Genomic DNA, 14,440 nt, shown 5'->3' on the forward strand with positions numbered 1-14,440 from the left:
GCTTGAGTTAAATTACGATTCATTGCAGAAACCCACAAATGAATTAAGTAACCAGGTTAAGTTGTTGTGAGTCCAGTCACTGACAGCATCAAGGTGATTTGGTTTCCCCTCCTAATTCAATCCTCTAATTACTGCATCGCACTGACTCTCCAAAGATACGATTTATTTAAAACGTTTTTTTTAATATATTTCTTTCACAGAGAAAACAAAGTTTGGGTTTCAAAAAAATGCCAGAATGCAATCTACCTGGCGTGATACAGACAGTTGTTTTAACTTTGCTTGCCGAACACGGAGGTATGGATTATCGTTTTCTTTGATTCAAGAGAAATACACTCTGCACAAGCTCAGAAGCACTTCCCTAACTACTTCCGATGCAATATAAAGCGCCGAGTGAACCGTCTGGAGGGGCGACTCCCAATCGAGCTGAGATATTCTCGAAGGACTCGCGGCTCTCTTCTCAAGGGTACTTGTAGGAGGCGGAGAGCAAAAGCGACGTCCGAGTCTGTTTTCCCCCTCCTCTCCTTTCCCCATTCACTCAGTGCTGCCGCAGTCGCTTCTCCACGTGCCCTTACCCGGGCTCCAGCGGGGACTGCAGCTATAGGCAGCCGCGGTGTCGGGGGCCGGGATTTTTGCCAGGGGGTGGCTCCAGGCTGGGCTAGCAGGCCGAGGCGGGGAAGGGGACGCAACGCGCGGAATCTCGACTGGAGGCGGCAGCCACAGATAGGCGAGCCCGTCCCGTCTGTGCGTCCGCCTGACTGCGCCATGGTGAGTTGAGCTTTTGCGCGGTTTTCCTGGGCAGAGGGGGAGTGCGGGTGGGGGGAAGGTAACGCGGTCTGCTGGCTATCGTAAAGAGGTGGACATTGTGATGCCTTGTGGGGAGAGCAGCTATGGGAAAGGAATTCCGCCCGGTCACCTTCAAGGACTAAGATGAGCGCTGGACAAGAACTGTGGGACATCGTTGGTGGAATGAAGACGCCGGGCGAGTGTTCTAGGCTCGGCACCTATAAGAAACCATTAGCTCCTAAAGGAATTGGATGGAGTTATTATCTTGGGGCAATATACCGCCGAAGGTTAATTAACCATGTTTAATTGTAGGTAAGTAAGGACTAGTGATGGGACTGACTCAAGCGGATGGTAGCAATTCAGCTTTTTCATCAAAATAAACATCAGAGTAGGCTTATGTGAATGAAAAGATGAAGCTCAGACTATCTTGTAGTTCTGAATAGGGAACTAGAAATTACCACGGATTAATTAACCAGCAATACAGAAGTATAATTTTTGAGTTAGGTTGAAGCCTTTTCTTCACACTGGTGATTTGCAAGCAATATCTCTCTGTTTGTACATCTTTAATATCAGATGAAATCAGATATTACCTATATTATTTGTCTGTTGGCTTTATTTATATTCTGCCTGTACTTTGGAAGCTCAAGTGGTATGCTTTAGGCCTTTTTATCCCCCCCAACAATAACCCTATGAGGTAGATTGACCTGAAAGATAATGACTGTCTTCAGACCAGTGAGCTCATGGATCTTGAGCTTGTTTCTCCCCCTTTAAACAACACCAGGCTGTCTAATTTGATTTAATGCTGGGTTTTGCTTTTGTGTTTTCCTCCACTGTTTCTTAACCTCCTTAAGTTTATTGATTGCACTCATGAAGAAAAAATACTTTTCTGTTTTGGAGTGGGGTAAATCAAGCATTTGAAAAGCTGGATTTAGGAGAGAGGGGATCTCACCACTGAGTCTTGACCAGGCTATTCTTTTAGTTGAACTACAGTTGGATGGTTTAAACAGAATAGTTTTAAACCCTTTGGGATGTAGATAAACTGTTTGATTCAGGGGAAGGTTGAAAACTGAAGTCATGTTGAAAAAAATTACAAGAAGATTGATATGGAGTTGGAGTGAATTTTCATTCAGTATTTTCAAAAAAAGAACAAATCTCTGGAAGACATAAATTATTTCAAATGAATACTTTGGAAGCAAAACAAACATTTTTTTCTTCCCTCTCATTTCATACTTCTTTATTACAGATCCCTACCAGCTGTTTTCTCAGTTCTGGGAACTGGAGTGCATGGGTGAGATAATCTTGGGGCCTAATAGTGATGGGAAAGAAAATATTTTGGGGAGAGAGAGCTAGAACCACTGAAATGGTTGGTGGGAAATGGATCAGGAATGTCTTCACTCTGCTTTGTCTCCAGTTTGTACTCCCTTCACCCCAGTATGCATAGACCAAACTGCCTAACTATTGAAGAAGAGCTTTGGTTTTCTTTCACATGTTTGGTAGTGCTTCAGTTGTGGTCCTACTAACCAAATTCTTTTTGGTTAGCCAGGCACAGTTATCTATATTGTGACTTGTGTGCTTAGGCTGTGCTCATAGACTGTTTACAGGACTGCCCCTTGTTTCAATGTTTGAGGTGTCAAAAACAAAAAACAACCTATATAGCAGACCCTATTAGGTCTTGAAGGAAGAAAGGGCCAAGTTGCAACCAAGACGAAAAGGGGCAGAGGATAGAACACATAGAAAAAGCAATATGTATGTATACCTGAGGGTTGAGAGTGCTATTTCAAGTCAGGAAAGACAACACTGAGTAAATTAATAAATAATCTGGGTTAACACATATTTATCCAAAAAGTGATTAGCTTGTTGCATAAGCACAATCACTGGTTTGTATACTATGATATACTGCAGCCTGCCTATTTTGCAAACCATAGGGATTGACTTTATCCAAAATGCTAAATTCAAATTAAACAAAATGTATCATGGCTTATTGTAATGCATGCCCACTATATATTTGTCCAGATATAAAAGAATTTCCAATAATTTTGTGCATATTTTGGTTATTATGGTGGCAGTTCAGATACCCGAAATATCTAAGGGACTGAATTTATTGTGGAGATTTTTTAAGGAAAAAAGCACTACAATTATTCAACTAGGGAAGTTCATAGGTAATTTTTCAAGGTTTCTTTTTCACCATGGAAACCACTTCTGAGTATGCAAATGTTTGAGAAATGTAATCATGATAACCAATGGTGCATGAATACCCCAACCACATATTTGAGTTTAAGGTGATGCTTTCCAAAGATGAGTGAGCCAGAAATATATTTGGAAAGAAAGAGTAATTTAAAGAAAAAATAACAGATCCTGTTGCATTAATAGCAAATGTATTCTTCCTTGGGGATATCTGTTTAATAATATATTAATAACTAAATAATATATTAATAATTAAAAATGAACATGATTTTAGATTTATAAAATTTGTTGCATTCTAAAACATTTACAAAGCAAATTCATGAAATCAAATATGATTTATCAGCAATATGTCTAGCATTCGTAAGAGTAGAAATGAATTGTTTTTACCTGGACATTTGGCTGACAAGCCTACAGTGTTTTTTGAACTCCAGGCCAATGGAGATAAGCAATTTAAATAATTTCTGTTTAGAACAGTAGTCAATATTTATGAATAAGAAGAAAGTTGCCTAAAGTCAGGCTAAGAAGCTAAATCGGCTCTAGTCTGATTTATAGAAAGAATACTTTGCAACTTTTAAATCAAATGAAATATATATTTTGGGTAATACAAATAAAGAGTAAGATACCCACTTGCTCATTCTACTGTCATTCTCTGGGCTTAAGATATTATTTTTAAGAACAAAATGCAGGCGTAGAATCCTGATCTGATGAAAGGTAGTTCTTAAAAAAGATCATGGTTACTGTTCTTATCTAAGAAGGGAGCAAAAGATGATCTGAGAAGTGAAAGATCATCATGCTCTGAGCAGTTTTGCATCATGCTTTGAGCAGTTTTGCACCATCCAGCAAAGTTTACAGTGCTTTGCCCCCATTGAAAATTGTTACTGTGCTTGAAATGACATTAAGCTTGAGAAATGGGTGGTAGCAATGGACCTCTGAGAGAGAATTTATTTGCAGAAACAAAATTGTCTCCGCGTACTTTAAACTACAGTGGACAAAGTTGGAAATAATCAGAAACACATTTTTTTTGGTATGTGGAAGGAAGTTAAACAATTCAGTTCTGTAATCAATTTGTGGACATGAAATTCTTCTTTTTAAATGCATGTGTTTTATACCTGTGTCCTGGGTATTTTTTTAGAAAAAGAAAAGTAAACTTTGCAAATCTGAAGTAATCTCTCTATTTCTTCAACAAACCAGCAGTGCGATTTTTCAATGGTTATTTGTGTGATTTTTCATCAGTGTCAAATGAACACACTGTGTGAAGTCACTGAGGAGGTAAAGTGGTGAACAATAATATGCCCATTATTCAACTAAGTTCACTAGCAAACCATTTTAATTAAGAGGTTCTCTCTCAGCCTCTCCTGCTTATGTGTCATGGGAATAATAATTGAAAAGACTGTTGTGAGGATTGTTGAGGTAATAATGCTTTTGAATATTCTAGGAATGACACTAAAGATGTATCCCTCCTCCTTTTAATATAGTAAAGAGGAAATTGGTTGCAGGTAGTCCTTGACTTATAACCACAATTGAGAGAGGAACTTCTAGTGAGGTGGTCATTAAGTGAGTCACACCTGTTTTTATGAGCTTTTACATGAGAACTAGTTTAAAAACGTGCTGCTTGACTTTGGAGCATTTTGTGGCTGGGCACACTGAGCTGTATAAATCAAAACAACCATAGTTTAACCTAGCAGATTGTGCAATGGCAATCTGTATGATTACTTTCCAGACAAACATGTTATGGAAATCCGGTCCTTTGAATTGGTGAGCAAACCATGGATAAGTTCAATATGGGTAAATATGTTATGCAAACTCAGTGATTGTTTTTCTCTTAGATAAAACTGTCTCCCAGGATGCTATCAAAGAATGTCTGTATGGGGAATGAGGAAAATGTCTTTTTGTCCTTCATTTCAAACAGTAAAATGTCTTTGAACAATCTCCAGCAATTAGGAATCAAGCTTGTAAGTTAAAAGACTAGACTTCAGATCAGTCCTCGTGTCACAGGCGTGTGTGGAGAAGCTAGTTTGACTTACATTAATAATCATACTGACAGAAATATGTATGTCTGTGTGTGGCCATGATTCCAGTATAATTATTCTAAAATAAGACAGTTGCTTTTGGCAAAAGCCATTTTTTTTCATCAAGCATTTCATTTTGTATCTGCCCATTTTATATTTTGTAGCTGCCTTCCTTTCTCCAGGAAGGCAGACAGGATCCTCTGTCATTCAAAAGCTAGTTGCTATAATGACACTATCTTACCCTAATAAAAAATAAAATAAAGTGAGTCTCTGTGGTATAATGGGCGATATCTTGAGTAGGTTCAGAGAAAGCCAGGTTCTCATCCACCATCCTCAGTGATGGAAGTTCATCAGGTTTTTATTTATTTAGTGTATGGCAAATACATACAGTGATTAATGTTCAGTCTACCCAGCCATTCAAGGACAGGGTGGTCTATGTTGAAAAAATCAGACATATGGCCCGTGTAAGCTCTTGATGGACATTCGGACATGGATATTTTGCCAAAGTGCACCACAGTCACACTGAGGGGTAGAGAAAAGCCCCCACTTAAACAATGCATCCTGGCAGATACCATGTTGGTTCAGAGTTCAGAGTTGACCAATGGTGAGGAAGTTCAAAACCTGGCACCTTTTGTGTAGGATCATCTACATAACTGCCTGTATCACCTATTTATCAGATGACTTGGGATCAGAAACATTCTTGGCCCAAACTATCTCTTAGGGTTGTTATAAGGAAAAATGGGTAGTGGTTGAGCTGCGTATATTGCCTTGAGCTCCTGAAGGAAAGGCAGCATAGATATCTAATCAATTGATTAAATCTATTTAATATGTACAGTGGCTCAATTAAGAAATTCACTAGTAGGCTTCCCTCTCCAAAGTTTTATCCAGGATATAAAGAAAAACTCCTTTGAGCATGGCTGTCTGGTGAGATCTGCCATATGGCATATGGATTGCTCCTATGCTCGGAATATTTCGTTCTGTTCTCCTTCTCCAACTTTCTGTTTCCTATCAATGATCCACCAACAATTGGGGCTATTGAGCATACTTAGTCCTAATTTCTTCCCTCCCCCACCTCCACCCCACCAAAATTTTAATCCTGCACATCTTGGGGTTTCACAGAATTTTTCTCCTCTGCAGGGGTAGTATCTTTTGCCTGCCAAGAAATTCACTGGGGGGAATAACCACTGGTAATAGTAGATGGAAATACAGAGCATCTGTTTCTCAGTGTGTGAGTGAAAGGGGGCTGGATATTGGCAGTAATGCTAGGGGAAGATCTGTCTGTGTTTCCAACAGCCACGCTTCTCACGTGGATCTGTCTGCCTTGCACCCCCTCCAGGACTCAGAGCCAAGAAGGGGCCTCCCCACTCTTCCTGCCAGTGTCTGGGTCTGAAGGGGAGGGGAATTGCCTCTTCCTGTCAGGGATATAAAACTCAAGCTTGGCTGACTGCAAGTCGGTATTTTCCTTCCCCTTTGCCAGAAAGTAGCAAAAGAGAGAGGTTTGCGTGTGCATTGGGCTGGGGCTGGAATTGTGGGACCTTTGTGCCCTCCACCTTTTTTACAAAATAGTTTCTTTCGACTCAACTTTCAGTTAAGGGAGGGAGAATCCCAAAAAAGCAATCAGGTTCTTGACTTTGAACTTCCTGGTGGGAAGAATACCACTTGCCTAAGTGTGTGTGTGGGGGGGGGAGGGCTCTTTGGGAGGGACTTTCCTCCCCCCCCATGGCAGAACACCTGTTTTGCATGTAAAAATACTGGAGTATCGCCTTGCCTTCCAGTTAAATAATCTGAAATGGCAGAAGGTTTCTCAAGAGCTTTCTATATCAACAAATGAGCTATCTAATTGGGAACAGCAGACTCTACATCAAGCCAATTCAGGGTTGACAAAATACATTTAGTCAGATAACATATAACAATCAGAGTTGGAAGGGACCTTGTAAGTCATCTAGTCCAAGCCCCTGCCCAAGCGGGTGACCCTATACCATTTCTGACAGATGGCAGTCCAATCTCTTCTTGAAAGTCTCAAATGATGGCGCTCCCACAATTTCCGAGGGCAAGCTGTTCCATTGGTTGATTGTTCTCACTGTCAGAAAGTTTCTCCTTATTTCCAGTTAAATCTCTCCTTGTTCAGTTTCCATCCATTATTCCTTGTCTGGCCTACAGGTGCTTTAGAAAATAGCTTGACCCCTTCCTCCCTGTGGCAGCCGCTCAAATATTGGAAGACTGCTATCATGTCTCCCCTGGTCCTTCCCTTTAGTAGACTAGCCATGCCCAGTTCCTGTAACCGTTCTTCATATGTTTTAGTCTCCAGTCCCCTAATCATCCTGGTTGCTCTTCTCTGTACCTTTTCTAGGGTCTCAACATCTTTTTTTATAATGTGGTGATCAAAACTGGATGCAGTACTATAGGTGTGAACTTACTAAGGCTTTATAGAGTGGTATTAGTACCTCCCTTGATCTTGATTATATCCCTCTGTTAATGCAACTTAGGATTGCATTAGTTTTTCTGGCAGCTGCTGCACACTGCTGGCTCATATTTAGCTGGTTGTCCACTAAGACTCCAAGATTCCTCTCACAGTTACTGCTATTGAACCTGGTTTCATCCAGTCTATATGTGTACTTTTGGTTTTTCTTGCCTAAGTGTAGGACTTTACTTTTCTCTACATTGAATTTCATTTTGTTAGATATGGCTCAGTGTTCTAGTCTGTCAAGATCCATCTGGATCTTGAGCCTATCTTCTTTGATGTTAGCTATTCCTGCCAGCTTATTATCATCTGCAAATTTGGTAAGTTCCCCTTCGATTCGCTCATCTAAGTTGTTAATGAAGATATTGAAGAGTACTGGGCCTAAGATGGAACCTTGTGGCACCCCACTGCTTACTTCCCTCCATGTAGACTTAAAGTTGAGTACAGTTTGTCAGCCAGTTGCGAGTCCATCTAGTGGTGGTGCTATCTATTCCACTTTTTTCTAGCTTAGTAAGAAGTAGGTTGTGGTCTACTTTGTTGAATGCCTTGCTGAAATCTAAATATATTATGTCCACAGTATTTTGCTGGTCTACTAATTTAGTCCCTGACTTAACACTATTCGTTTAGCCATTGTTTGAAGTTTTTACTGAGAAAAGTATGACAGGTTCTCGCACTTACAACTATCACAGCATCCCCACAGACACGCGATCAAAATTGCGATCCTTGGCAACCGTCATGTATTTATGAAGGTTGCAGCATCCCTGGGTCATGTGATTGCCATTTTCAACCTTTCCACATGATTTTTGGCAAGCAAAGTCAATGGGGGAAGCTGTATTCGCTTAATGACCTCACACTCAATGGCTGCATGATTCATTTAATTGATCCCAATTGTGGTTGTACGCTGAGGACTGTAGTGTGTAAATTCTCAGGTCTTCATCAGAAGTTAAAACACCAGGACACCAATAGAACTGGAAGAAAACTTGTAGGTGATGTTTAAGCCATGCCAAAAGTAGGTTATTCCCAGGCTGCATTAAATACCTTCCTGTGCAGACATAGTTTAACTATTGGTCATATTGTTACCTCCAATGTTTTTTAATTACTCTGCCCAATGAAAAAGTTCTTGAACCTTGAAACTTTGCTCATAATTTCTGAACCTTGAGTGAGCTCTAGCATGCTAGTTTGTACAGATTCGATTGGTTTAATAATAAAATATTGCCTTATTACAGATGTTTTCCCTTATGACCAATCTGACTGCATTTGTTTTGGGAATATTACTGGGTTTTCCAGATACCTGAATTATTGGCTTGAATCCATTAAATGTTGTTTTTATTTCTGTATATCCCTGATATACCGTGTACACCTGCCTGTAACTTCTGTAAGCAGAAATTAAGTGGCCTCTATTTATCTCTGATAGATGAAAGGCTGAATTTTAGTTCAACATTTCTTATTTTGGAAAGTGTTGGTATAAAGTACTCCAGTCTCCCATACAAGGCTGGATACTTGCATTTTGCAGCCTAAGACTTAAGAATAATGATGCTTCCTTCCTTCACCAAATAAGGTGCTTAGTTACCCAATAATGGTTGTGTTATTTCTAAAAACATGGCAAAATAATAACTGTTCCTTCTTCCCCCAAACAAAACAGTACATAACAAAAATATTTAAATGAGCTGATTTTTAAAAAAATTCAAATTAGTTGCTTGAAGTTGCTTTCTTACCACTTCCTAATGGCGAAACTAGTTCTACTATTACAATAAAGGACTCTTTAAAATTTTTGTAATTTTTTTAAAGCCTTGCTGATGGATATTAGGTAAGATAGTGGTAAAAGGTGCAAAGTTAGGCAAGATTAACAGTTGTTTTGCTTCCCTCTCTCTAAGGAGCTTTTTGAAGTATAATTGCTACAAAAGACAACCACATCTTTTCAAGCCCTTAGTTTAATAAGATTTTCTTTGTCTAATCACCACATCAAGGTCCAGCTTAACTTTGTAGCATTTGGAATGCTCAAGAACAAAGAAACAATCGGGAAAGATTTAATAAAATTATTTAATCTGGATTCAGAAACAAGGCAAGGATACATAGTTTTTGTGATTTTCCTGCAGCGAGATTTGAATCCAGAATATGCCTGTGGAAAAAAATGATTATGACTGTAGTAAGTACATTGGAAGGTGTAAAAAATATGGCTATTTCTCTTGCTGTTGCCCCTCCTTCTCTCTCTCTCTCTCCCCCCCTTCCCCTATTTCCTTTGCTGGGTGGAGCTGCGGAAGGAATGAGCTCACAGCTGCTAATGTATTCCAGATGGAACCTCCGCTCTCCATACTCCTTGGCGCCTTTCCAAACTGTTTTCATTCTTGCTGCCCCCTCATGCCCTCTGCTCTTTTTTACACACTGCTGGTCTCTGTGCGCATTGCCCTGAGCAATTTCCTGGCTGCCTCTTGTTCCTTTTGACACATCACTAGAGGGCAGTGGTCTTCCTCCAGGCATAAAATATGACCAGTTGCTCATTGCTGCAGGTAACCATAACAACCTGGCTCTTCCCTTTAATTGGCTGAGCAAGGCAACGAAAGGACATCAAATAGAAAAGGTTGAAGGCAAGAGGTCCTAGTCCTAGGACAGCATCACAAGGTATAAGGTATTCAGAAGCCACAAAACTACGCAGAGCATTCACTGCACTTGGGCAAGGAGGGAACAATGCTTTGGGAGTAGATAAAGGAAATTGCACTTGTTTCATTGCATAGTTTCAGGGGGATTGGATGGGCTGGTGAAAGGCTCTTGGAGGCTCATGACCTCCCCTTACATATTCCTTGTTTTTGCAGGAACCTGAGCCTGTGGAAGAATGTGTCCAGAGCACACTGGCTGCCTTGTACCCTCCTTTCGAAGCCACAGCCCCTACCCTTCTGAGTCAGGTCTTCGAAGTGCTGGAGCGGACGTACCAACACGATGCACTGCGCTACACCCTTGACTTCCTTGTTCCTGCCAAGCACATCTTGGCTCGCATCCAGAGTGAAGCCTGTGTGAGCTCCTGCTTCGGTTTGGCTCTCTGTTTGTCTGGAGTACTTCTGAACAGGAAATCTAGCTTGGCAGTGTTGGGCAACAGAGAAATAATCCATGCTGGTGCCAGAATCCCATAGTGGCTCTCTGTATGAGAGTTAGCTAGAACATTGGTAGCCCTCCAGAGGTGTTGAGTTCAATTCCCCCATCAATTCCTATAAATGTTATCCAATACCCAGAGGGCCACAGCTTCTCTAATCTAAATTTAAGTATAGGAAAAAATTTTTTAGCTCCTAGGTATTTTAATTTTTTTTTAACTGTATAGATACACTCGACATACAACCACAGTTAAGCCCAGAATTTTGTTTGTAAATTGTGGTCATAACTTGAGTTTCCATGTGACTAGACTTGATTTTATGATCATTTTAATGATGTTCAGTATGTGAGTCACCATAGTTGCTAAGTGAATCGTGGCTGAACTCTAAATCTAGTTCATTCAATGCTGTAAGCAGCCAAAAAAAAAAGGAAATTATGCTCATATGCTGTAACTGGTTATAAATGTGAGCCTGTTGCCAAGTACCCAAAATACAGTTACAAGACAAGGGGTGGTGTGGCAGTCATAACCTTGAGGACAGTTGTGAGTATCAACTTTATCAAATTTTGCAAATTTATCATAGCTTGCTAAATGACTGATAGTAAGTCAAGGACTTCCTGCATCATGTTCCCACATTTTTTTGTTAGTAACTCCTTCATAAGTAAACTTATATGGCAAATAAGCATTAGCTAAATGGATTTTGGGTGGGATATATAGTTGTCAACATTCTTTGATTGGAGAGTCTTTTAAAAAGGTTGTGTAAATTAGATTCCCCACCCCTTTTTTTCCTTCCCCATATGCACTCTTGTCCTCTTATTTGGCAATTTTAGTTTTTGTGCAGAATTCTAATCGAGTTCTTCATTGTGGTGAAATGCCAGAGTTGAACTAAGTTAGGAGATGCTTTTTGTTTCATGATGGGAAGAAAAAGAATGATATACTACCAATTAATGCAATATTTGTACTGTATACAGATAGTCCTCAACTTATAACCAAAATTGAGCTCCAAATTTCTATTGCTGTGAGAAATTTGTTAACTGAGTTTTGCCCCATTGTATGACTTTTCTTCCCAAATTTATTAAGTGAATCACTGCAGTTGTTAAGTGAATTTGGCTTCCCCATTGACTTTGCTTATCAGAAAGTCACAAAAGGTGATCATACAACCCTGGGACACTGTAATTGTCATAAATATGAACCAGTTGTCAGCCATCTAAATGTAAATTACATAACCCTGGAGATGCTGCAACCAGGTCATAAGTGTGAAAAATGATCATAAGTCACTTTTTTTGGTGCTGTTGTAACTTCAAATAGTCACTAAATGAACTGTTGTAAGTCTAGGATTACCTGTATATAGGTTCCAGTATTCTGTATTTCTTAATATAACGTCTAACTGACTTCCCTTTCTCCTCTTCTCTCTTTCCTTCTTCCTCAGGCTCAGTATAGTGGCTTTGTCTTTTGCCATGAAGGTTGGCCCCTGTGCCTTCATGAAAAAGTCCTTGTCCAGCTGGGCTCCTTGCCTTGGCAACATTTGTGTCCCGGGGATTTCTACTTGCAAGTGGTGCCTCACCGGGAATGTGCTCCCCGCCTAGTCCTGAAATGCCTCTCGCTGGAGAGCCGGGGAGTTCAGGAGTTGCCTGTGTCTCCGGACTCCTATCGATTCCTGTTTACCATTGAATGGCTTAATGGCATCAACAAAGAACGTAGGGTAGGGCGCCTGGAACGCTGCTTGCTGGCAGCTGGAGAAAAAGTGCTGAGCTTGCCCTGGGCTGAGCTTGTGTATCCTCAGTTTGTGCACAAAGATGGATTTATTGTGGGGCAGCACTGCCCTACAGATTTGACTCCTGAGGTACTGGGAGCAAGGAGTCCTGGTGACGGACGCCATTCTGGCGGAGAGAACCGGGAATCGGAGGGGGAATACGTTCACCTTTTGGAGGTCAGCCCCACCTTGCATCAAACACCCAGAATCCTGCAACCTTGCAGTGCCCAGATTCAGACAATGCCTGCTCGCAAGGGACATAGCAAAAATAGGAACCGGCGCCACCGAGCCTGGCTCCATCATAAGTCAGGCTGCGGGGAGAACTTTGCTTTGCGACAGGCTTGCAAAACTGAGGAGGCAGAGAAGTCTAGCCAAGAGAAGGGAATCCAGGATGAGAAAGTAACTCAGCTGAGACCAAACCCTAGCCCAGCTTTAGACCCAGTTATAGAAACTCCCGGAACAGTTGGGAACTTGAATCCCAAGCAACTGGAGGCAACCCTGGATCACCTTGAAACAAAACCACCACCCATTCTGAGTAGTAGTGATGGCATTGCTGAAGACACAGTTCTAGGGAAAGAGGAATTGCTTGAATCCATTCCCCAAGATCCAACTCCTCCTAAGGAAGACAGCAAGGAAAGCCATGCTCCAGCTTTAGCAACCCCAAAACGTACCACCAAGGGAAACCGGAGAAAAAAGAAAGGTGCTGGGAAAGGAGCTGGTGGTCGGATTAAACAGGGGACAGATTCTGCTAACCAAGAAACAGAAAGTTCTGATCTTAAAATAGGTGCTGAAAAAGAGGAGGCCTGCACTGGTCCAGGAGAACAGGATTCTGAGACCGGAAGTGTTTATGTTAGTACCAGAGATCCAGACAGCATCAAAGTATCATGTGTTGATATCACGGAGTGTGATGACACTCAAGAAAAAGATAGAATCACAGGAAACCAAAGCCTTGAAACTCAAGGGGAGGGAGCCAACAATAAGGGCTTGACTGTCACCACTGGAGACTGTATTGCTGGTGCTACTGAGCCAGAAGACAGCACAGGAAAATGTACCATTGATGACAATGAAGGCAGCTCTGGAGAAGGAAATATGGAAGGCCCAAAACTTAACACTGAAGAACAAAATGCTAAGCCCATGACTAGTGAACCAAGAATTGATAGTGAGGAGGTGAACATCCAAGAAAAAGAAGCTGACGTTTCTGAAGACCAATGTATGGTGGAGCAGGATCTCAACAGTGACTTGCCAAAGAAGAATGAACCAGCAAGTGTGGATGGGAAAGAAGAGGCCGTAGACATAGCAGCTGATCAGGGTCCTAGGGAAATACAAAATTCTGTTTTACCCACGGTGGCTCGTCTTGGGGAATCTGTAAACTGGAATCTTCTTCAGTCAGGAGTTTTGGCTCTGACAGGTAAGTCATTAAATGATAATCATCTGGAGATGTTAAAGTTGATTTGTTTTTCCTTTCTAATAAATCTTCAAAAAGAAGTATTAGAAAATTTAATCTGGCATAATATGGCATTCCCTGATCTGGATATCTCAATTGTTGGGTCATTCTTCCCAAAGAGTATTTCTAGCCAGTGTGGCCAATAGTTATCTGATTGGGAATTCTGAGAATTCTAATCCAATACATCTGGAGAGTGCTTTGCAGAATCAGAATAAGTTGTGATGGATCCTGAGGCTCGTTTATCACTTTCTCTTGACATGATAGTATTCAGATGTGCAGGACTACACTTAACATTCATCAAACCAACATTGTACACGACTAACTTGGGGAATGATGGGGCCTGTAGTTCACACATCCAAATTGATGATTATTGTAGTGGGTTCCACTAGCAGCATCTGTAAGGGGGTCCAAAGCAGCAAGATGGCAGACAAAGCATTGTTTTGCAGACCCTGATCTCTCGTGCAAGATCAGATGTATGGGGTTTGCATCATGACACTTTGTCTACTATCTTATGATTTTCACATCTCTCAATTCCACAAGTCAGTTAACTAACTAGAAATAGCACTTAGACATATACCGCTTCACAGTGCTTTTACAACCTTCTCTAAGTGGTTTACAAAGTCAGCATATTCTATTGCCTCCAACATTCTGGGTCCTCATTTTACTGATCTTGAAAGGATGGAAGGCTGAATCAACCTTGAGCCTGGTGAGATTTGAACTGCAAATT

The 14,440-nt window shown here is 40.9% G+C and overlaps 1 protein-coding gene across 1 annotated transcript in view; it reads left to right on the forward strand.

Moving 5' to 3' along the window:
• Positions 1 to 274: 274 nt before the first annotated feature.
• Positions 275 to 14,440, forward strand: part of LOC113448505 (rho guanine nucleotide exchange factor 40) — a 47,117-nt gene continuing 32,951 nt past the window's right edge. Inside the window, exons 1-3 of the mRNA XM_026719222.2 lie at positions 275 to 765; positions 10,248 to 10,445; positions 11,946 to 13,677. Coding sequence (XP_026575007.1) covers positions 763 to 765; positions 10,248 to 10,445; positions 11,946 to 13,677 — 1,933 coding nt within the window. The 5' untranslated portion in view covers positions 275 to 762. The remainder of the gene's footprint in view (positions 766 to 10,247; positions 10,446 to 11,945; positions 13,678 to 14,440) is intronic.

The sequence above is a fragment of the Pseudonaja textilis genome, chromosome Z, assembly GCF_049901715.1.
Source record: "Pseudonaja textilis isolate UNSWEBS1 chromosome Z, rPseTex1.2, whole genome shotgun sequence".
In the NCBI taxonomy this organism is placed as follows: Eukaryota; Metazoa; Chordata; class Lepidosauria; order Squamata; family Elapidae; genus Pseudonaja; species Pseudonaja textilis.